Source organism: Panicum virgatum, chromosome 9N (assembly GCF_016808335.1).
Source record: "Panicum virgatum strain AP13 chromosome 9N, P.virgatum_v5, whole genome shotgun sequence".
NCBI lineage: Eukaryota > Viridiplantae > Streptophyta > Magnoliopsida > Poales > Poaceae > Panicum > Panicum virgatum.
This window is the reverse complement of record NC_053153.1, coordinates 2,120,622-2,143,157: the sequence shown is the minus strand read 5'-3', so window position 1 is coordinate 2,143,157 and position 22,536 is coordinate 2,120,622. Positions and strand designations below refer to the sequence as shown.

Sequence of the window (22,536 nt, the reverse complement as noted above, 5' to 3'; positions counted from 1 at the left end):
CATTAAATAGCACAGGGTGCGAATGAATTAAAAAGAGTAGTTACTTTTGATGGATAACATGGCGTTGCTATCCGCGGGCAGCAGGTGAAATCTATTAGCCTTGCTCTAAAGGTAGATCCATGTCATTGTGTTTACCATCATTTTTTTCTTACCTCATTAAAATCCGTGGTAGCTCAATTTGATGATTTTTTGGCCGGCGCCATGATTGAAAAAAGAAAACTTGCATCCCTAATTCACCAATAATTCCATGAAATTTCCTTGTAAAATAGCAAGAGATGGACCTCTCTCTAGAGGCATGCTGTTGCCATTCCAAGAAGGCCAGACCACGCTGTTGCCGTTCCTTCTTTTTTCCTTCACCATTCGTGTCATCCTCCATGAAGTTATGGGGGAAGGACCGAATGCTTTCCATGATTGACGTCGATGCCGGGCCGGTTCTAAACCTACGCAGCGAGGGCCAATAACTACTTGATGACCGCAGCCAGAAATCGATTGGTGCTGCTGATCGGCAGTCGTCCCGTCCTCATCCCTGACCGAGCATGGACAATGGCTTGTACGGCCGCAGTTGCAGAGCACGCCATGGGGCAGAAAAGATGTTGGATTGTTCAGTGTGGTGATTTATGTGGCTTAATGCGAGATCTTACTGCACAGCATGTGCTGTGTTTTTGAGCCTTCACGCAGATAGCTAGGTAGTGGAGCACTCCACTCTGCAGATCAGCCATCGGCCATGACGCCGCCACCAGCGCCAGCCATGGCCGCGGAGAGCAACGCCAGCCATGGCCGCGGAGAGCAACGCCGTCCACGGCGGCGGCCGCCGGCACGTGCTCCTGTTCCCGCTCCCGTACCAGGGCCACATCAACCCCATGTTCCGGCTCGCCGGCCTCCTCCACGCGCGCGGCTTCGCCGTCACCGTCTTCCACACCCACTTCAACGCGCCGGACCCGGCGCGCCACCCGCAGTACCGCTTCGTCCCCGTCCCCGACGGCACGTCCGGCCCCGCGCCCGTCGCCATCGAGGACGTCGTCGCGCAGATCCTCGCGCTCACAGGCGCGTGCGAGTCCGAGTTCCGGGACCGCCTCGCCGCCGTCCTGGAAGAGTACTCCAGGGACGCCGTCGCCTGCCTCATCGCCGACGCGCACCTGCTGCCGATCTTCGAGGTGGCCGCGAAGCTCGCCGTGCCCACGCTGGCGCTGCGCACCGGCAGCGCCGCCTGCTGCGCCTGCTTCCTCGCGTACCCGATGCTCTTCGAGAAAGGCTACCTCCCCGTAAAAGGCATGTCCTCTCATCCTGTGTCCGTACGTCTCTCTCTTTGTTTTGGTAGCTCGTAGGAACAGGAGGAACACATGTTCCGCGGGCTCGGATCGACGTGAACTCGTTTGATGGATCGGATGCAGAGTCGCGGCGCGACATGCCGGTGAGCGAGCTGCCGCCGTACCGAGTGCGTGACCTGGTGGTTCTCAGCGGCGACGAACGCGGCGGTGTGCGCGAGCTTCTGGCCCGCGCCGTGACGGCCGTGAAGCTCTCCTCGGGCCTCATACTCAACACGTTCGACGCGCTCGAGCGGCGCGAGCTGGACGGCCTCCGGCGGGACCTGGCCGTGCCGGTGTTCGACATCGGCCCGCTCCACAAGTTCTCCCCGGCCGGCGACAGCAGCCTGCTGCGGCAGGACCGGAGCTGCCTGGAGTGGCTGGACGCGCGGGCCCCGGCGTCGGCGCTGTACGTGAGCTTCGGCAGACTGGCCTGCATGAGCCCGGATGACCTGGTGGAGACGGCGTGGGGCATCGCCGGCAGCGGCGTGCCGTTCCTCTGGGTGGTCCGGCCGGGCATGGTCCGCGGGTCGGCGCGCCAAGAGCTTCCCGAGGGGTTCGAGGCCGCGACGCGCGGGCGTGGGATGGTGGTGGCGTGGGCGCCGCAGGAGGAGGTGCTGCGCCACCGCGCCGTGGGCGGGTTCTGGACGCACAACGGGTGGAACTCGACGACGGAGAGCGTGTGCGAGGGGGTGCCGATGCTGTGCCGCCCCTACTTCGGCGACCAGATGGGGAACGCGAGGTACGTGGAGCACGTGTGGAGGGTGGGCGTCGAGGTGGGCGGCGAGCTCGAGAGGGGCGCCGTCGAGGCGGCGATCCGCCTGCTGATGACCGGCGAGGACGGCGCGGAGATGAGGGCGAGGGCCGGCGAGCTGAAGAAGGCGGCGGAGGAGTGCACCGGCAAGGGCGGGTCGTCGTGCCTGGCCATCGATAAGCTGGTCACGCACATGATGTCCCTGCAACATTAGGGTATCATTTTATTTGTCCGACCCACTGTGCCATGTCATCTTACCTTTGTGGTTTCCGTGTCTGAACTCGGTAATCAGTTGAAAATCTTTTCGCCATGAAATTTGGCTGAAACCTCGTGACTGAGGGGGTGTTTAGTTGGTGAAGAGGTTTGGGTTTGGCTACTCTAGCAATTTGTTATTTTTTCAACTGCATTTAATATTTACATGCATGTGTTAAAAAATTCGATGTGATAGGTACCGTAGAATTTTTTTTGGAACTAAACACCCCTGAGTGGTTCTCTTTCGCTACACCGCGGTCGGCACGCACGTATCTTGTATTCAGATTCCACAGAATGAACCTGAATTATTGGAACTCGGAACACAGACGGCAGCAGCTCGCTGGATGAAGACGAACACCACTCGTGCTGCTGCATACTGCTACGTGTGCAAGAACGGCCGCCATGCGCCTGCCGATAAGACGTTCGTTCAGACGCCCAAACTTGGAAACCTCCAAATAAATGGGCATGTCGTCAGCCCAGCCGATAAGTGAAGAAAAGGCCGTTGGAGGAGCCTTGGACGCGGCAGGCGTCGACATACGTCATCTGGGACCGTATGGTTTCCCCCCGTCGAGTTGAGTTTCCATCTTCCCCGAATCGTGGGCGCGCGACAACACCAGCTGCAGCGGCAGCCTCACGCTCGTCGCCGTCGACGGACGACACGACGGGCAACGCCATCGACGCGACGCCGGCGTGTGTAGAGTCTGCTAGCAAGGAGGAGCTACTTGTACTTGGGATCGGCTGGAGCTAGTTGCGGGCGGCGCACGGGTCGCTGGTGTCTGTAGCTCCCCGGCCGATTTCATGGCCGCAAAAGTCAAGATAATAAGATGCGCGTGTAACGTTGGGTCGATCCACACACTCCTGACGAACCAGACAGAGCAAAAGATCTCACCGTCGTCGTCAAAATTCGCCGAGACAGATGATGGATGCAATGGATCGATAGTTTGGCCCATTATTATCATCACTTCCAAAATCCAAACGCCACATTGCGACCCGGCCCATCATATCAGACGCGGGCCTCTGTGTGTGTGTTTCCGGTCCATTTGGGCGCTTCCTTTGCCCTTAGCGCCGGAAGATTTCTCGCCGGTCCGGTCCAGTCCAATGGAGGACGGGAGGCGGCGGTGCTCAAAGACAGACCGGCGACGCTGGCCGGCGGGCCCCGCACCGATTTCCTCCAAAGATGGCGCGCCGATAAACAGCAGCCGCGGCCGCCAGCAGAGCCTCTTGCTTTCGAACGTACAGCGTGTCAGCCTGTCATGGTGTCATGAGGCAGGCAGGCAGGCAGGAAGGCAGGCGAATGGACGGCCGGCCATGTACAGCGGTGATACTCGTGGGTTACACAAGATCTCGGGGCAACGGGATACGATACAGCTCGGAAAGCAGGCGACACGACGCGGACGTGGGGACGGGCCTGGGCACGTTGCGCTGCCGCCGTGCCCCCCACGGCCGCGACGCCCCGGCCCGGCGTCGCCTTTTCCTTCCCCGTCCCCCACTCGCTCGCTCCCTCTCCGTCGCCTTCGCTTTGGCCCCCTGCTCGCCGATGTAAAAAAAAATGAAAAAGGGGAATCAGTTCTGGAAGGAATCTAACACAGGCGCAGGGGCGCACCAACAGTGATCTACTACTGCTATCTCCCTTTTGCTTTGCCTTTCTCCACATCTTCCTCTGCCTCCCCAAAGCGCTTGGGTAGACGACGCCTTCGTAGCTGCCGAAAGACAGGTCCGAGAACGTTGCTAGTATGACGGAGCGGTTGCTCGAATTGGGTTTGTTCTTCGTTGATCGGATGGATCTTGTGAAGGTTGACGACTGCTGATAACCAAAACGTCTTTTCCTTGAAAAAAGATAACCAAATGTCAGTGTACAAACTGTAAGTGCATCTAAGCCCTAATGGGTTTTGGTGAGATTGAATAACAACATGATTAAAGGACTAACGATATTATTGAAATTGTCATGAGCAGGGAATTATTTGCAAATCAGTTATTGTTATTAGCTCATGTGATATAGAATCAAACAAAAAACAAATACTAGTAAATGTCAAGTATATTGTGAAGAGAAACAAGAAACAAGTGTTCATGCAATGACAACAAGTGTTTTCTATATATATGGCTTGGCACATTTGAGGTACAAATTGTTGAAAATATTATTGCAAGACTTTGTGGGTTATGAAAAAATAAAAAGAGACATACACTTGTGAGCAAAATTTATTGGTCTTATTTATGGAAGCTTGCAATGCGTGAAATATAGTTATCATTCATAATTTCAACGCAAAACAAAGAAATGAAGATATGAGAATAGAATATGTAATTCATTGTTGGTGTACAAAACTTAACTCAACATGACAAGGGACTAAGCAAACTTTGGTGGAGCGACGGCTCACCATGTGTGCGAATTGCTAAGGTGAAGTGTTAGTATCTGTGGGGTGTTCGAAGAATCATATCCAAATCTTATTGTGAGAAGCGATGAAATGCATCAAACATCATATTGGAGTGACTTAAGGATCCAAGGATAGACTTGTAAAGTTATTGGGACTCTAAGTCACTAACTCAAGTATGGATTTGCTCAAAAGAGAAGATTATGCAATGTTGGAATCACAAGTTCGAGGAAATCAAAGTATGGCAAATATGAAGTGATTCAAGACTCAAGTGGATGAAATGTGTTTTAAATTTAATCTTGAATATAGGTATGCCGTACTATCAAGAGAGATGCAATATTGATTATTTGACTCGGTCAAAAGTGCTCATAGATGACCCATGAGAGGATCCTGAGAGAAAACCTCTGAGAACTAACTTAGAAATACTTGAATGATCAAGTGTTGACTTGATGGATCAAGTGGAGTCTTGTAACAGGGTTTTAGGTTCTCTGGCCCTGACCGGTCGGGAGGACAGGTCTGACCGGTCGGGGTCCAACGGCTAGTTTATTTGAATAGACCGGTCTGACCGGTCTGTACTGACAGAGCAATGGCTGGGTTTTTAAAGTGGGGGTATTTATACCCCTCAGCCCTCTTCTTTGAGGGCTGCTGGTTTTTGGCTTTCTTCTGAGTTTCTTGAGGCATTTTCTTGACCAGCTAGCTCTCTCCAACACTCTTTGTGAGTTGTGCTAACTAGATTACATATCATTGGATTGGGTTGAGAGATTGAGTGTGTGTGAGCAAAGTGACCATTGTGAGAGCTGTATTTCGAGTAGCTAAGAGCATCCATAGCTTGAGCACCATTGATTCCGTCAAAGTTTCATTTTTGCATTTGTTACTCTTGGAGATGAGCCTCCTAGACAGCTAGGTGTCGCCGGCTAGCTCCCGACGGTGTGGTGAGCAGCGGCAAATTTGTGCGGGCGTGATCTTGCCCCTTTGGTGGAAAGGATCAAGATAGTGGAAAGGAGGAGTCGTTGAAAAAGACCCAACTCAAAGAAACGAGTTGCAAGAGACTCAAGCCCAACGAGTTTCTCAACGGAGACGTAGGATTCACGTTGGTGAATCTGAACTTTGGGACACAAATCCTTGTGTCTCCTTTTGTGGTTTGTCTCACTATTCATTTCTCTAGCTATTACTTTGTGCTTCCGCTTCGATCTACTTGGTGGTGTTGTTTTTGTGTGTGCAGGGACTAGAAATATACTTGATATCATCTACAAATACACTACACCAAGTTACATTTGGGCTAGAGTTAAAGAGGGGAGAAACTCTAATTGTGGGCAGGTTCTGCACAGGACACAACCGGTCAGACCGGTTGCTATCTGTTTTCTGCGGTTAAGTCCTGGACCGGTCTGTCTGGTCTATGTGCTGACAGTGTTTTTAAGTGTTGAATTTTGCATAAATTTAAAATGCCTATTCACCCCCCTCTAGGCGACATCCAAGATCGTTTCACAAACCAAGGTGTCTAACGGCACAAGTGGTTGTGTTGACGACCAAAATTGGCACAGGTTGAACAGACCGGTCTGACCGGTGCCTGCGAGCAGTCTGACCGGTCTGGACCATGTAGCCGGTCTGGCGACACTGACCGGTCTGACTGGTGTGTCTGACCGGTCAGACCGGTCTACCTGAAATTTGAGTAGAATTAGGACTCTTGTAGATTTAGATCTGTAAAACGATTCCTTGCGAGATAAATCTACCCCACCCTATAAATATAAAGAGTCATGGCCGATTGAGGGTATCCAATCGATCAATCAATACAACTTTTACATTTTTAATTTCTCTTACCCTAACTTTTTCCAATCTACTACTTACTATTCCTCCTTCATCTCTAAGTCGATTAAGGGCGTTCTAGGTGGTCTGCCGACCCTAAAACAACCCTACGTGTGCCTGCCTCGACGGGTCTTCCCGGGCTAACGTTCGTAGGTTCTTCGTCGTTCTCGCCGGCGGTGACCGATCTGACCGCTCGCTATAACCGGTCTGACCGGTCAACGCAGGAGGCGCTGCAACGAGCTCCTCTTCACGCTGCACGTTCGAGTGCGTTTGTGTGTTGATCTCGAAAAGTGTCAACATACTTTTTGGCGACTCGCTGGGGATAGAATCAATCGGCTGCCATGGCCAGTAAAATTTCTAAACCTAGTGATGTTGATGTTGCCAACATCCAGAGGCCGACTGTTCAGCAACTTTTGGCCGATCATCAGAAGGTTCTTGATGGCATCCGACAGAAGATCAGGGAAGAGAAGGAGAAGGAGATCCAGAAGCTGGAGGAAGAAGCCATGAAACAGTACATCTCGCACTTCTCCATCGACCGTCAAGGGAAGGTCACAACGGATGACGCTTTCGATGCTTCACAGTTTGAGGTACAATTCGATGAGAACGAACAACCTGCTCTTACTTCAGAAATAGCTAATGCTATAAATAATGTTGTTTCTTCTCATGTTAATAATAAGTTAGAATTTATTGGTCAAAATATTCATAATATATTTAATGATCGCTTTAGCCGAATAGAATCACATCTTGGTATGAAACCTATCGGTAGTGATAATAATGCATATATATTTAATACCGATAAGACAATGAATGATTTGGCTAATTGCAAAAATCCAACTAATAATGCTTTAGTAATTAATTCAGCTAACCAACGTAACTGAATTAATTATAATTCAGCACCTCATGCAAATGTACCTCATGGGACAGCAAGTTCGTTGCAGCATTCTACGCCGCCGAATTTTGTTCAACATCATGGTATACCAAATCGGCCTATGACCGATGATTTTGGATCTGGCAGCATTAAAGATGATGTAATTAAAATCTTTAGACAAACTTTTGGTATAGATCCAAAAGGGAGATGCCGATCATATAAGAGACCATACCCTGAAGAATATGAGCATGTTGCATATCCACAGGATTTTAAAATTTTAAAATTTGTTAAATTCACTGGCGATGATAGTAGAACTACATTAAAATATATCGGCCAATTTATTATACAATGTGGTGAAGTTAGTACTAGTGATATTTATAAATTGAGATTATTTTCTTTGTCTCTATCGGGTGCTGCATTTATTTGGTTTATTTCATTATCACCCAATTCAATTCGTACATGGGAAATTCCATAATTATTTCTTTAATGGTGAAACTGAATTAAAATTATCACATGTTACATCGGTTAAGCAAAAGATACATGAAGGTGTTGCTGAATATATTAGAAGATTTAGAGATATTAGAAACCGATGCTATAGTTTGACAATTTCTGATAGAGATTTGGCTGATCTAGCTTTTGCTGGTTTACTCAATTTTCATAAAGAAAAGCTAGATGGACAAGAATTTCTAGATGTTAGTAAAGTTTTACAAAAGGCTCTGACTAATGAAAACCGAGCTAAAGAAGCTTTGCAAAAGTCCAATGGAAGGCCTAATCGTCCTGTTTGTGTTCTTGGTTGTGAATCAAATTGTTCGGACGATGAAAACAAGTATGTTTATGCTGCTGAATTTACTTGGCCTTCTAATGATAAATCTTGCACTTGTGGTTCTCTCAAGCCGATTCAGAAAAATTGACAAGATAATATTAAGTTTACTTTTGATGTATCCAAATGTGATCGCATATTCGATGAATTAAATAGATTAGGATGCATCAAATTGTCTCATACTATTCTACCGCTTGAGGAATTAAAGCGGCGTGCTTATTGCAAGTGGCACAATTTATTTTCTCATGCAACCAATAATTGCAATGTGTTTAGAAAGACAAATTCAATCGGCCGTTAATGAAGGACGATTGGTTGTTCCATAAATGTAAATTGATAACAATCCTTTCCCTGTGTATACTGTTGAATTACAAAATCCTAATGTTCTAATTCGGCCAAATCAAGACGAATCAACAATGGAGAAGAATATGGTCATTGGTGAACTAAGATCTGAACAGATGAAGAAGTCCCTCGAAGCTTCATCAAAAAATTCAACACTCGGAGGGCACGATCAGAAGAAGGGCGCCGGGTCTGTACTGACCGGGCAAGATTAAAAAAATTCAAAAACGACAAAAAAGAAAAGGCGGAGTTTCAAGTAACTCTTGGCCAAGTATGAGGAGAAAGGAGCTACTCAAAAACAGAAGAAACGACCAGATCAAGCTAAAGATACAAATCCATCATCGAAGCATCGTGAGCAATCGGTTTCTCATGTACAACAAAGTAATAATGCTTTTGTGTCATATTCATTTGGTGGGCCGGGTGCTCCATAGTTCTGGTCGTATCCTTACTACTACACACCTTTGGATTATAGTAGAATGTATATGCGTCCATACTTTATTCTATATTTTTTCTACATATCCAAATTATGATGTCTCTCAAAGACCGATTGTTGCTAGCGATAATTAGGTCAAAAGCAAACCTAATTGCAACCAAAATAGTGAGAAAGATATGAAGCAAGATATTCAGTATTTACAGCCGAGGTGGTGTCCCTCAGGCTTGTCTCACACCCAAAAGAGAAGGCTACAGCGGATGCGCAACAAGGAGTCTATGAAACACCAAGCGGAGGTTGAACCAGCAAGGTCGACGACCAATAAGCAGGTATGGAGCCCTAAGCAAGTTGTTTCGTCGTTAGCTTGAAGAAGAAGTAAGATACGGCCGATAGAATTTATCGCCCTTAGAACAAAATATGGCCGATGCATGTTTATCATCGTCTTTAGATAATTTTAGTCCAGAGGTTTGTTTTTTGGCATGCTAGCATCACCAAAAACAGGAGGACATATGTTGATGATAAAAATTGGCACAGGTTGAACAAACCGGTCTGACTGGTGCCTACGAGCGGTCTGACTGGTCTGGACCATGTAACCGGTTTAGCAACACCGATCGGTCTGACCGGTGGATCTGACCGGTTTGACCGGTTTACCTGGAATCCGAGTAGAATTAGGACTCTTGTAGATTTAAATCTGTAAAAGGATTTCTTGCGGGATAAATTCACCCCACTCTATAAATATAAAGGGTCACGGCCGATTAAGGGTATCCAATCGATCAATCAATACAACTTTTACTATTTTATTTTCTCTTGTCCTAACTTTTTCCAATCTACTACTTGTTGTTCCTCCTTCGTCTATACGTCGATTGAGGGCGTTCTAGGTGGTCTGCCGACTCTAGAACAACTCTACGTGTGCCTACCCCGACGGGTCTTCCCGGGCTAACGTTCGTAAGTTCTTCGCCGTTCTCGCCGGCGGTGACCGGTCTGACCGCTCGCTATAAGCGGTCTGACCGGTCTACGTTGGAGGCGGTGCAGCGAGCTCCTTTTTGCGCCAATGCATTTGTGTGTTGATCTCGAAAGGCGTCAACAGGTTGGGGAAGAAAACAGGCTGACTGGCTCCACCGCTCCACCCAGACATGGCCTCAATGTTACTGTACAGCACAAGTACTATTTGTTTATTGCTTTTTTTTTAATGAGGAAACAGTAGGCAGCAGCAAGAGCAGCCGCCCCGTGATCCTACTCAACAGCTGCCTAGGTGAAGGTGACGAGCGATGCAAATCTAGGTGCATCGTGAGATTTTCTGAGTAAAATATTTTGTGTGTGTCGCCCCATTTGGTTTGTGCTGTGGTAGTAAATAGCGACAGTTTGATCACTAATTATGGTATCAAATAAAATCAGCTTACAAAACCAACTTCAGAACCCCGCGATAGTGACCCTGAAGGATCTAATGGGACATTTGACCGCGCGATTTGAGGATAGTTAATGTAGCATCACTATAGCAAATTATCGATTAATTACCGTCATTAAATTCGTCGCGAAAAGTTACACATATCTTTGAAAAAAATTTATAAATAGACTTTATTTGATTTTTCATACGCAGACCAGAAGAGGCGTGCTAAAATCATAGCGCGCGAATCAAACGAGGTGCCTGGCGGTTTGGGACGCCGGGGAATATCCAGGGAGGGGCAGGCAGGGCTGAGCCGGGGGCGCGGCAAGACAGCGCGAGCAGGGCGACATGCCAGTGGGTTTCCGCAGCGCGGTTTGCCGTTTGCCTGCCTGCCTTTCCCGCGGCCATCATTGCCAGTTGCCACCCACCCAACCAAACGAGTTAATTCCTCAATGCTATCAAAATTTTAGATAATTTTTTTAATACCATCAAAATTTAGGTTATTTCTTCATTATCACTGAAATTTTAACCCCATCCCTCCAATTCCATTCCGTCACTTTGCTGTTAAAAAGACCGTTAAATCAAGATGAAAAGACAATACTGCCCCCACAAAATAAACTCCATGATGAGCCAGATGAGCAGAGCAACGACCATGGACCCACGTGTTCGGAGGCTGAAGGCGCAGTGCCCCAACGCCGGCGGTCCGTGCGAGCGCGGCAATAAGGCAAGCAGCGGCCTCGGCATGCGCGTGCGAGACTCCGCCGGTCTCCACGTGAGTTGAGCACCGGCTTCAGTGATCCAGGCGAGTGTCATTAGTCAGCAGCTGCTCCAGCGGCCTGCGGAGTTCCGTCGCCGTGCACGGCTAGCGGCAGCACAGAAGCTGGCTCGGGCGGGCTGCGCGTAGGGGGAATGGCGGCTCCGGCGGTCAGCGAGAGAGACGACGCTCGGGCCGGCACCCGTGTAACCCCCGCTCCGACGCGCGCGCGAGGGCCTGCGCCCGCCCGTCCCCCGAAGCGCACGCCCCCAGTGCGGCCTCGACCCCCGACGCAACGCGGCTCCCGGCGCGGTGCAGGAACAGCGTGCCGTCGCTGCGGGGTCGCGCACAGGCAGAGGCCATGGGACAGAGTGTGACACCCCGGCCCAAGACTTAATAGGATTAATAGGATACTCATACCAATAAGTTGCAATTTCTTTTCCGGAAGCCGGTCTACAAAGAACTCCGAGGTTAAACGTGCTTGGCCCGGAGAAATTTAGGGATGGGTGACCGATCGGGAAGTTCTTCCCGGGTGCGCATGAGTGAGAACAAAGTGTGCAGAAAAGATTGGTGTTGGTCTGTGAGGACAGTCAGATATAAGCGTGTGAGGACAGTCAGATATAAGCGGACCCGGCCTCGGGGAGGCGGGACGTTACAGAATGGTATCAGAGCCGACTCTCCTCGGGGGAGGCGGGACGTTACACATAGCCCAGGGGGCAGCAGGCAGGCTAGTAGCGGCGGCCGGCAAGGCGAGCATCGCTCCGAGGCCGAGCCTGCAAGTTCGTTGCCGCCATGGCCAAGGGCGGGCCGGCCAATGATGAGCTGGAGTCCAAGAAGACCCCCGCGAAGGGTGCCGCCTCGTCGTCGCGCCTGGCGCCGGCCCGGCTGCGAAGAAGGAGCAGGTCCCCGCTCCCGACCGCAGGTGGCCTGCCGCCTGGTTGGTGCCCGCCTGCGAGGCTGCGCCTCGCACGGGTCGCCATGGTCTCGCCGGTGAGCAGGACGATAAGGATATAGCCTATCCAAAGGTGAAATATGAACATTTAATGGGTTTTTAATGATTCGCTCACGGAATGGTATTGAAGGGATTATATTGAAATTTCAGTGGCAATGAAGAGATAACCTAAATTTTAATGACATTCAAAAAATTAGTTAAAATTTTAATGGCATTGAGGGAATTAACTCCAACCCAACGCCCAGCCTCCCATCACACTCCACTCCACTCCACCTCACGCGGACGCCATCCATCTTACTGGCCTGTGGCCTCTGCCGGGCCTGCGACGCCGGCCGGCCGAGGCGCCGATCCGAGAGGCCGCGCGCGTACTCCTATGCACGTCGGCGTTGCGTGCGCGGAAGGGGGAATTCCATAGCATCATCGCGCCGCATCCGCTGACCTGAGCTTGCCGCGCTCGCGCAGGCGAAGCGAAGCGGCCCGCGACGAAAGAGCGTGACCTAGGCAGGCAGGCACACCCAGCCACACCATGCAACCGGATGATGGCCACGGGATGAGCCCTGCTGCCCAGAGGCTTCGCGCGGCGCAGAGGCCGGACGTACGGAGATCCTGCGCGCCAATTTTCGCCATGGCCGGCACGGCGTGCCTCGCTGCCTTGTCCGACGGATCCGTCCTCATGTCCGCGAGATCTGCGGCGTGAGAATGTCCGAAAGGCTTTGCACGAGCTGGAGTGTTTGCGTCGCGTCGACGCACGCACCAACTGCCTTGTGCTGGCACGAGCCACTGCACGAGTGGAGCTAGCTAACGAGCCGACTGCCGACGTCAGGTTGTTCGACCTTGTTCGTTGAATCGTTGGCTTCGGCGAGCAGCTCGACAGCTCGTCATCGGGCAGCAGGGCAAAACGAACTGGCTGCCGGCTCCGGCAGCGTGCGAGGAGGTAACAGTGCAGTAACAGGAGTTCTCCATCAGCTGTTGCAGGAGGGAGGGGAGCGGCAGCGGCAGCGCTGGCGGACACTGCAGCCCCATGCCATTGCCATCGACGTCGTGGCGTCCGAATCGACAGGCATTCATGGCAGCTGCTCGAATGTCAATGGTTGCCCTGCGCGGGGGGCCAATGAAGAGGCCCCTCGTGCGCGCCGTGCAGTTGAATCCGAGGGCAGGCCCAGGCACCCTTCCCCCGTGCGCGCGGTCGCGGTCGTGGTACGGGCATGGGGCATTTACGGCTCCCGGTCACGTCGAGCACCGCGCCGAGCGCCGGGCCGAGGGGGGCCAGCGCGCACGGGGGAAAGAGAAAGATCGAAAAAGCTTTGAGAGCAGAGGGGAAAGGGCCCGGTCCCAGCGGCCGCACGCGGGGGGTCTCGTCCGCCGCTGCCGTAGGAGAATGGATGGATTCGGATCGGATACGGATGTCATTTTTTATTATATTTTAATTTGGATATAATATAAATTTGAATTTTATCGGATACGAATATAAAACGGATAGTTTGAATCCGGATACGAATCCGGATACCTTCTCGATTTGAAACATAGAGCTATCATGAGTATCAGTTTATTTTGTCAATAATTTTATAGTAGATCAAAATCATTATACAAGTAGGGAGTAAATGATTAGGAGATAGCTAATAAAAAAATAAATATAATTATCTATGCATAGCTTTTATATTAATTATATAATACTAATTATAAATGTAAAATAAATAAATATTTAAATACTTAATAATTAAGATATATAAAAAGATTTTATCATTAAATAAATAATTGATTTGACTCGTATTAAATAATTTTAATCATGAAATAAATATATTAAATAGTTAAAGTTAATTTTTATATCATTACTAATTTTAATAAATGCATTATTAGTTATCTGGCTTTCTAAATAATTTAAATAGTGTACATCATTAAGTAATAGGTATACATATAAGTTTAAGATTGTCTCTCTAGTCACTGTTTCTTTGCGGATACGGATGTGATCGGATATTCTTCGAATACGAATATGGAATCGGATTGAGAAAAATTCTTAAAATCGAATTCGGATGCATCCATATGACATTCATATTAAATTCGAATACGGATACGAATATCCATATTTACGTTTTAAGCGGATACGAATACGGATAATTCGGATGTTCAGGCATCCGGATCCATCCTTACGTAGAAGCACGAGAGGTTTTGTTTGGTTCGCGCTATAATTACAGCGTGCTAGAAATAGTAACAACATTGATCACTAATTATAGTGTTAAATAAAGTCAGTTTACAAAACCAACTTCAGAACCTCCACGCTAATGATCCTGAAGAATCTAATGAGATCTTTGACCACCTCCGCGCTAGTGACCCTGAAGAATCTAATGAGATCTTTGACGTGCGATTAGAGGATGGTACTGTAGCTAATCATCGATATTCGTCGCGAAAAATTACACTCATATTTATAAAGATTTTATAAATAGACTTTATTTAATATTTCATACAATGCAAAAAAAAATTCGGAAAATATGGGCCCTAGTTTTGTTGCAAACCAAACAAACAAGGTCTAGAGTAGCGATGCGACGGTGCTGTCTCGGGGGAAGCGATCCGGAGAGGCGACGGACCGGGCCGGGAGCGGGGAGATAGATGGATTCACTGCGGCTCACGAGGCCGCTGTGCCCGTGCGTACGTGCGGCCTGCCTGCCTGCGGGGGCAGCACGCAGCAGAGCAGGGCCCACTTGGAAGGGTGTCTGTCACCACCGGCGGCGATGGCGAGAGCTCTTCCGCTTTTAGTTTCTAAATTTTTTTTGGAAAAAATTACTGTAGTAATTTTCAATCGAAGATTAGAAAGGCTAAACATTATCTAATTGTAAATCTAATTACATGGATGGACGGAAAATCGCGAGACGAATTTATTAAGCCTAATTAATCATTCATTAGAGATTGATTACTGTAGCACGACATTGTCTAATCATTGTATAATTAGGTTTATTAGATTCGTCTCGCGATTTTGCCTGGGGATTGTGGAATGGGTTTTGTCAGTTATCCACATTTAACACTTCTAATTAGTGGTTAAACGTTCGAAGTTACTGTAGCACACGAAAATTTTTGGAAACTAAACGGGACTGAGCTTTGATTTTAGCTTTTCAAAAGAGTCCCGATTTTGAACCCGTCGTCGTACTTAAGATTCGGGCTTATTTGCGGTAACAAAAAGCTCTCGCGGTTGATCCTAAAATACACTACTACTATGTGCCAAGACGACGCGGGATCTCCCGGTAACGTAGGCAAAGCATGCGGGAGTTCCGCAAACAAGAAAGGTGCTCATGTGATCCTGCATTGAATTACTAGTGATCCTTCCTGGTCCTCTATGCTCACTCTGCGTCTCGGCGTCTGAAATAGCCCAGCACTTGCAGTGCCCTTTTGCACAGCGGGTGTGCGAGCTAGTTCAGATTTGGACTCATAATTTGGTTAAAAAGCCGGCAGTGGATGCAAACATTAAGAACTGGTGGATTCAGTCACTGCAAAATATGCTAAAGGATCAACGAGGAACTAAGACAGTGGTGATCATGTACACAATTTGGAATCTTTGGAAGAAGAGGAACACGAGAATTTTTGAAGCCAAGGAGACCCAGCCACCAAGCGTGTTGCAGCTGCTTTGCACAAAGCTCGCCGAGGCAATGGGCCTTCTTTATAGCCCAACAAGTTAAAGCGTGATGATGATGTGAACATATGTACGCCGATGGGTCACAGGCGCCGTCTCGTCCTGGTCAAAACGATCGGTCACAACGACCACTCGGTATCATATCGCTCGGATCTGACGCGGCTGCTTCGATCCTGGTAAGTGCTCGCATTGCTAGCTTTGCCCACCTGCATGTGCTGCCCCAACGACTATGTAGCTGCTTGGTGGAGGAGATCGAACGCGTCCGCCGCCGGCCGGTTCGTCTCAATTCTCCTTCAGGTTCACATTGCTGATCCTTGTGTGTTATCTATGACTGTGAGAGGCTTAGGCAGGCTGCATCAATTCTATCTACTTGTATCCTTTTTGCTCAATGAGTTTCTCCAAGATTAGGAGCATGCTGTAAAGTCACGTATTAGCAAGATCAGGTTCAGAGATCATCACATATTAGCAACACGCGAGGTTTTTTTGTGAGAAAAGAGAGATCTATTAATTGCTCATTATAAATGTATTACAATCATGAGCAATAGCCTGCTTAACACAACTAGGAAAGCGATCGTGCCATACAGCATTGTGATTCAACTGATTTGCTAAATGCGCGAGCTTAGAACTGCATACTTTGTGTAGCAACTGCTCCAGGAATCAAACGTGAATGATGGAAAGTAACGGCAGGATTTTAATGAGTGCTAAACCGAATGCCACTCCTTTTGGATACAAGTTACTATTACTATACTATTTGTCATCTATCAAGTGCTAACTTTAACCAGAGTTATATACTTCCCGTTTGAATAAGAGATATTGTCTTATGGGGATATAAATAGGTACCAAAATATGGACCTCGTAGTTTCAATCCGATGTAATTTTAGCATCATATTATTGGTATCACTGCATACCCAAATGTGGTCGTTTTACTCCAAAACACACGCGCGCAGTGGACATGCAAGATGAAACTAGAAAAATTTCTTAACTTTTGAAGAAAAAGGTACCTCAAGTACTAGTACATCTGCAACTTTTTTTTTGAGATCACACGGTACAAACTCAAACACTCACAACATACGCATACTCACACACACGTACATAAAACTCAACACTTACACCCTTATAAGCCTGGCCGAACATTTTAACCATATATTTATTCAGAACAATCCACACCCAAAGGAATTTAAGCTTTGCAGCAGCAGCTGCTGTAGTCACCGGCTCTTTTCAAAAGAGCACAAAAATCCTTCTGTTTTCCAGTGGAAAAGAAGAGAATTTGGGAGTATATAGGGGGGCGTTTAGTTTGTGAAAAAGTTTGAGTTTAGCTACTGTAGTATATTTCGTTATTATTTGACAATTAATGTCCAATCATAAATTTATTAGCATCATTAGATTCGTAGAAATCAGTTAGACTATATAATTAATTATTTTTTAATTATATTTAATATTTTATATATGTGTTTGAAAATTTGATGTGACAGATATTGTGCAGCCATAATGTGGGTGAGGAGAGCAAACAGGCTGCAGACAGCAGGGGTGCGGAAGAGCGGAAAAGCCCACCACCACCTTCCTCGGATCCACAACCCGAGCGCCCCCACCCGCCGGCTCTCCTTTCTTCTATTCCTCCCTCCCAGTCCCAGAGCCCAGTCCCAGTCCAGTCCCCCTCCTTTCTTACTCTATTCGAGTCCTACCAGTAGCGGCCGAGAGAGAGGAGGGGGTGGTGGTGGTGGTGGAGGAGCGGACGGAGCAGCCGCTTGCTGCGAGATCTAGGCGAACGCCATGGGTGCTCGCTGCTCCAAGCTCTCCGTGTGCTGGTGGCCTCCCCACTTCAAGTCGCCGATGCTTGGTTCGCACCTACCGCACATTGCGCCCCCCCAAGGATTCTCGATGCTTTTTTTTCCTTTCTGGCTGCGTCGTCCGCTTCTGCGGTTGGGGGCGGCGCCTCCCGGCATTTGGGGCTGCCGCCTTTTGTTTCTGCTGCGTTTTTTCTGGGGTTTTCGTTGTTCGTTTCCGCGGATTTCGTGCTTCCGTTCGGTGGAGTTGGTCCCGTCGATCTCGCTGGAATTCATTGCGTCTGGCTCCGATCCATCCCGCTGATTTGTTTGGACGCGCTACAGCGATCCGAATCTTGTTTTGTTCGGCCCTCCTGTCGCTGATTTCGGCACGTTTCTCTGCTCGGTTCGACGAATTCGGTTGCTCTCGCGAGATTTTGGACTTAAACCGCGTGTGGCTCTCTGCGTTCCTTGTGATAATCTCGTGGCGGGGAGCAATGCGAAGCTAATCACGAGATTTTGCTCTTGATTCCGAGGTGTGCTGTTGTTTCTGCTCGCGTCCTTGGTCCTGATCCGGCGCCGGTGTTGGTACCCTGTGCAGAGAATGGCGCCGCCGACGATGACGGCAGCGGCGTGCCGGTGTTCGCCGAGTACAGCCTCGACGAGCTCCGGGCGGCCACCGACGGCTTCGCGCCGGACCGCATCGTGTCGGAGCACGGCGAGAAGGCGCCCAACATCGTCTACCGGGGCACGCTCTTCAGCTCCGGCCGCACCGTCGCCATCAAGCGCTTCGGCCGCTCCGCCTGGCCTGACTCCCGCCAGTTCCTGGTACGTGTAGCTTGCTTCGTGTGACGGATCATTCTTGTGTTAGTCTTGCGTCTGATTGAATGGCTGTGTATCTGTGGGTGCAGGAGGAGGCGAGGGCTGTTGGGCAGCTGCGCAGTGGCCGGCTGGCCAACCTAATTGGTTGCTGCTGCGAAAGCGGGGAGCGGCTGCTTGTTGCCGAGTTCATGCCACATGAGACCTTGGCAAAGCATCTCTTCCACTGTACGTTTGGTTTTGTCTACATTAGCTGCAACTAGTACATTTGGGGTTGCTAGAGTTGATTTTGAAGTGTTACCAGTTCAAACCTAGCACTAGGTGATGATATTGGGACCCGTAGTTAAGATGTGTGTCTGTCGCCTGTATCCACTGTGGAAGGGTCGCCTTCAATTACAGAGGTGCCTTCAATTACAGAGGGTTGTTGACGTAGTTTTTTCTGCTAGCTTTTTGTTTGTCCGGTGCTATTTCTGTACTTCAGACTAACTCGAAACTCCTTCAATTGCTAAGTGTTGGGTAGTTTATGCTGCACAATCCTCTATCTGTTTGCTTTGTCTGGTTCTATTTTTGAACTGTAGGTTAGCTGTAAATCAACACATTGGTTGTCTATAATTGCATTGGTCAACCATCCTAGGAGATATTTATAACTTAATTGCACCCAACCTGCAAATGTTGGTTAGGACGAATGGTACTTACTGGGAATGGTTTACATTGTATGACCTGTTAATCATGGACAACTCTTGCAGGAATATGGCAGTTAGGAGCTTTAAGCATTTAGGAAAATCAATAATTGGATGATTTTTTAATATGATAGTTGCTCCATGTAACGAAAAAATATAATTTCATTTTGCCCTCATGATGGATTGGTGATTATGTGTTGCTGGTGATTATGTGTTTCAGGGGAAACAAACCCCCTGAGCTGGACAATGAGGATGAGGGCTGCGCTTTATGTGGCACAGGCATTGGAATACTGCAGTAGCAAAGGGAGAGCACTCTACCATGACCTGCATGCGTACAGGGTCGTTTTTGATGTGGTAAGTCTCTACTTATTTGCCATAGATGCTTTTCAGGCCTTCCATACAAAAGTGTAATCCTTTTGTTTCTGGACTGTGACTTGTAGGATGGTAACCCAAGACTATCATGTTTTGGTCTGATGAAGAACAGCAGGGATGGAAAGAGCTACAGTACTAATTTGGCCTTCACACCTCCTGAATACCTGAAGACAGGTAAGTGCGTCACACACAGCAATAGTGTTCCATGAAAGATTTTGGGAATGTGGCTTTTTTATTTGTTTCTGAACTTCTGTTCTGCAGGCAGAGTTAGTCCAGAGAGTGTGGTTTACAGTTTTGGCACCGTCTTGCTTGATCTCCTGAGTGGAAAGCACATTCCACCAAGTCATGTAAGTTTTCCTGCTCTCTGTGTGCTTTTAACATATTCTACAAATAATTCATCGTCTGATGTAGTGTAAGGTGTGTATGCATTTTGTCCGCATTTATTCTGCTGTTAACTGGACCTACTCTTTAATTGCAAAAGCAAAACTACATTCCTCAATTTTCAGATTTTACATTGAACTCTGCTTGCCTTTATGTTAATTTGTGTGCATGGACATTAAGTTGAACTAGTTTTTCCCATTGATCAATTCATCGAAGAAATGTTTCTTTTCTGTAGGCCCTTGACCTTATAAGAGGAAAGAACTTCCTGGTGCTCATGGATTCTTGCTTGGAAGGTCATGTATCCAACTCTGATGGAACTGACTTGATGCGATTAGCATCCCGCTGCTTGCAGTATGAAGCACGTGACCGGCCAAATCTGAAAGCAGTGGTGTCTGGTCTTGCAAGTCTCCAGAAAGACGTTTCTGTAATATTCTCTATCCTTGCAACTTCTCACTAGCACATATGATGCTCTTTGCAAGGAAACACTTAGTGTATGTGTTGAGAACACAAAGGCTGGTCTTGTGTGCCATACATTTTAACTTGATTTTCCTTTTGATGACATCTAGCATGTTTCCTTGCTTAATCGTTCGAACTGAATTTTGATGCAGACTCCTTCACACACTTTGCTGGGCATCCAACAGGATAAAAGAAGCTCAGACCAAGTCCGGTTATCTGGTATTGGGAAAGCTTTTGCCAGAGCAGACCTGGACGTGGTTCATGAGATATTGCTGGATGATGGCTATAATGAGGACGACATGGCTAATGCTGAGGTAAAAGAACTGTTTGCTATCAAATCTTATTTCTAGGGCGCTTGTTGCTGTGACACTATTGTACTCTAATTCTTCTAGCTAATACCATTCCAATGCAAGATGGATGTAATAACATCCATTTAATACGGGGCGTATGATTGAAACTAGCACATATGATTGAAACTAGCAAGTCTATGTTTGATAAACCATGATGTAGATATATAGTGGTCAGCTCATGTTATGTACTGCTTCCCTTCCTTGTTTTGTACTGTCCTCTCCATGATAAACAGAAAATAAATTAATAGATAGATAGAATTTTATCTTTCATTTTATACTGCTTTAATGTGATAAAATGCATATAGAGTGTGGCTGTCATCAATCATCGGTGCAATTAGAACCGTACTGCTCTCAGATGCATGAAAAAGAAATGGCATCCATATACACATTCTGCATGCACAACTTTGAGGTTATGTGGACATTTCAACTAATCAACCATGCTCAACTTTAAATGTTGTTGCCTTAGAATTATAAGAGACCTTTGTTGTATCTTCTCAAGAGAGAGAACTTATCCACAAGCCAGTGTAAAGTACAATTTGCAAGCTTTTTATCACCAACTCACCATTCTGGCTGGTTAATGTTTGCCAAATGCCCAGTTCTGGCATAGCCCAAGAGTGCCATTTTCTGAAATTGCTCCTGCAGTGTTTTTGCTTTCATGCTTTGAATGGTAACTTTGGGAAAGAACACTTGATATACATCTTACATCTGTATTTGGAATGCTGGAACTTGCAGGTATCTCTCCAGTCATGGACCGGCGAAATATCTGAGAGCTTCGTCGTCAAGAGGCATGCCGACAATGCCTTCAAGTCCAAGGATTTTGCAACTGCCGTCCAGTGTTACTCAAGGGTATGCTATATTATCATGTGATGCGCACATATAATTCTCCTATCTGTACTTTTTGTCCAATTCAAATCAATACATTTGCTACTTTATTGTGTTTAGTCAATATAGATTAGTCTTGCTGTTGTGAGTTTGAAGCCCAAAATGTTTTCGTTTTACCTAGTTAGGTTAGCTAGTCTTTGGGGTTTTTTTTGCAAATTAGAATGCTGTCTTACAGGTGCTTGAATCTTGATTTATTTCCAACTCTAATGATAATCTAAACTTCAAACTCTGAATGCTGGATGTACCGTGCTGTGCCTGAAATATGGTAGTAACACATATCATGTATTGCTGGACTATGTTAAATTGCTATGTTTTTTCTTTACTATCTTCTGGCAATTGATCTACGGTATTGTATGTTTGGTAGTTCCTTGACTCAGGTGCAGCGGTGGTTCCAACAATGCTGGCGCGACGGTGCTTCGCATATGTAGTGGCTGGCAAGTTGCAGGAAGGCCTAGAGGATGCAAAGAGGGTTGAGGACATTGCACCTGGGTGGCCAATGGGACACTATCTGCAGGCGTTGGCACTCCATAGCCTGGGAAGGGAGGCAGAAAGCAATGAAGCGCTAAAGAAAGGCACTGTGTTGGAAGCTGAAAGAAATAGTAGAGCTACAAATGTATAGCCGCCCTGAATGTGTGATGCTCTCTCTGCTTGTACTTATATCGCCTGCATTTTGGGTGCCTGCTCCAATGCTTTGCCGCCAGTAGGGCTATTTTTGGTATTCCCTAACATGTATCGGTATTTCCAAAAAACTCCTAGGTTGGCTGTTATTACACCTCCATATTCATGAATACGGAAATGGGCAACTAGTATCGCGATAGCATTCTGTTGATGCTGAGATTGTAAAGTGACAAAATTTTCATTTTATTTCAACAGATTCATGTATATACAAACTTTCGAATTTTTATCAGGTTTAAAACTTGAGATATTTGATCCGTCAGGCATAAGTGCTGGATATTTGTTTTTTTGCTTGATAGTCGGTTTTTCAATAGCCATGGATGGGCAGAACAGAATATCAGGCCTCTTCGGGGAAAAAAATCAGGCATCTTCAAGTATGGTTGATCCTCTATGGCATCTGTTACCCATTATAGCAACATCAGGCAGCTGGTTGCATTATGTGTGTAAGCATTATCTATGCGACGTAGATATAGTCTTCGTGTCGTGTATGGTGCATGCTCCATTTTGTGTGCTGCT

General features: G+C 47.5%; 2 protein-coding genes across 2 annotated transcripts; both read left to right on the top strand.

The window, feature by feature from the left end:
• Positions 1-599: 599 nt before the first annotated feature.
• Positions 600-3,157, top strand: LOC120691830 (DIMBOA UDP-glucosyltransferase BX8-like). Its single transcript, XM_039975026.1, has 2 exons — positions 600-1,269; positions 1,392-3,157. Exons 1-2 carry the CDS (start codon positions 774-776, stop codon positions 2,270-2,272), a joined length of 1,377 nt encoding a protein of 458 aa, XP_039830960.1. The 5' UTR covers positions 600-773; the 3' UTR covers positions 2,273-3,157.
• A 14,088-nt stretch (positions 3,158-17,245) lies between these two features.
• Positions 17,246-22,270, top strand: LOC120691516 (serine/threonine-protein kinase BSK5-like). The gene is made up of 10 exons (XM_039974590.1): positions 17,246-17,479; positions 18,007-18,233; positions 18,317-18,452; positions 19,125-19,258; positions 19,345-19,450; positions 19,538-19,623; positions 19,893-20,081; positions 20,266-20,427; positions 21,196-21,309; positions 21,710-22,270. The coding sequence occupies exons 1-10, from the start codon at positions 17,413-17,415 to the stop codon at positions 21,962-21,964; spliced, it is 1,476 nt and encodes a 491-aa protein (XP_039830524.1). The 5' UTR covers positions 17,246-17,412; the 3' UTR covers positions 21,965-22,270.
• The last annotated feature ends 266 nt before the right edge of the window (positions 22,271-22,536 follow it).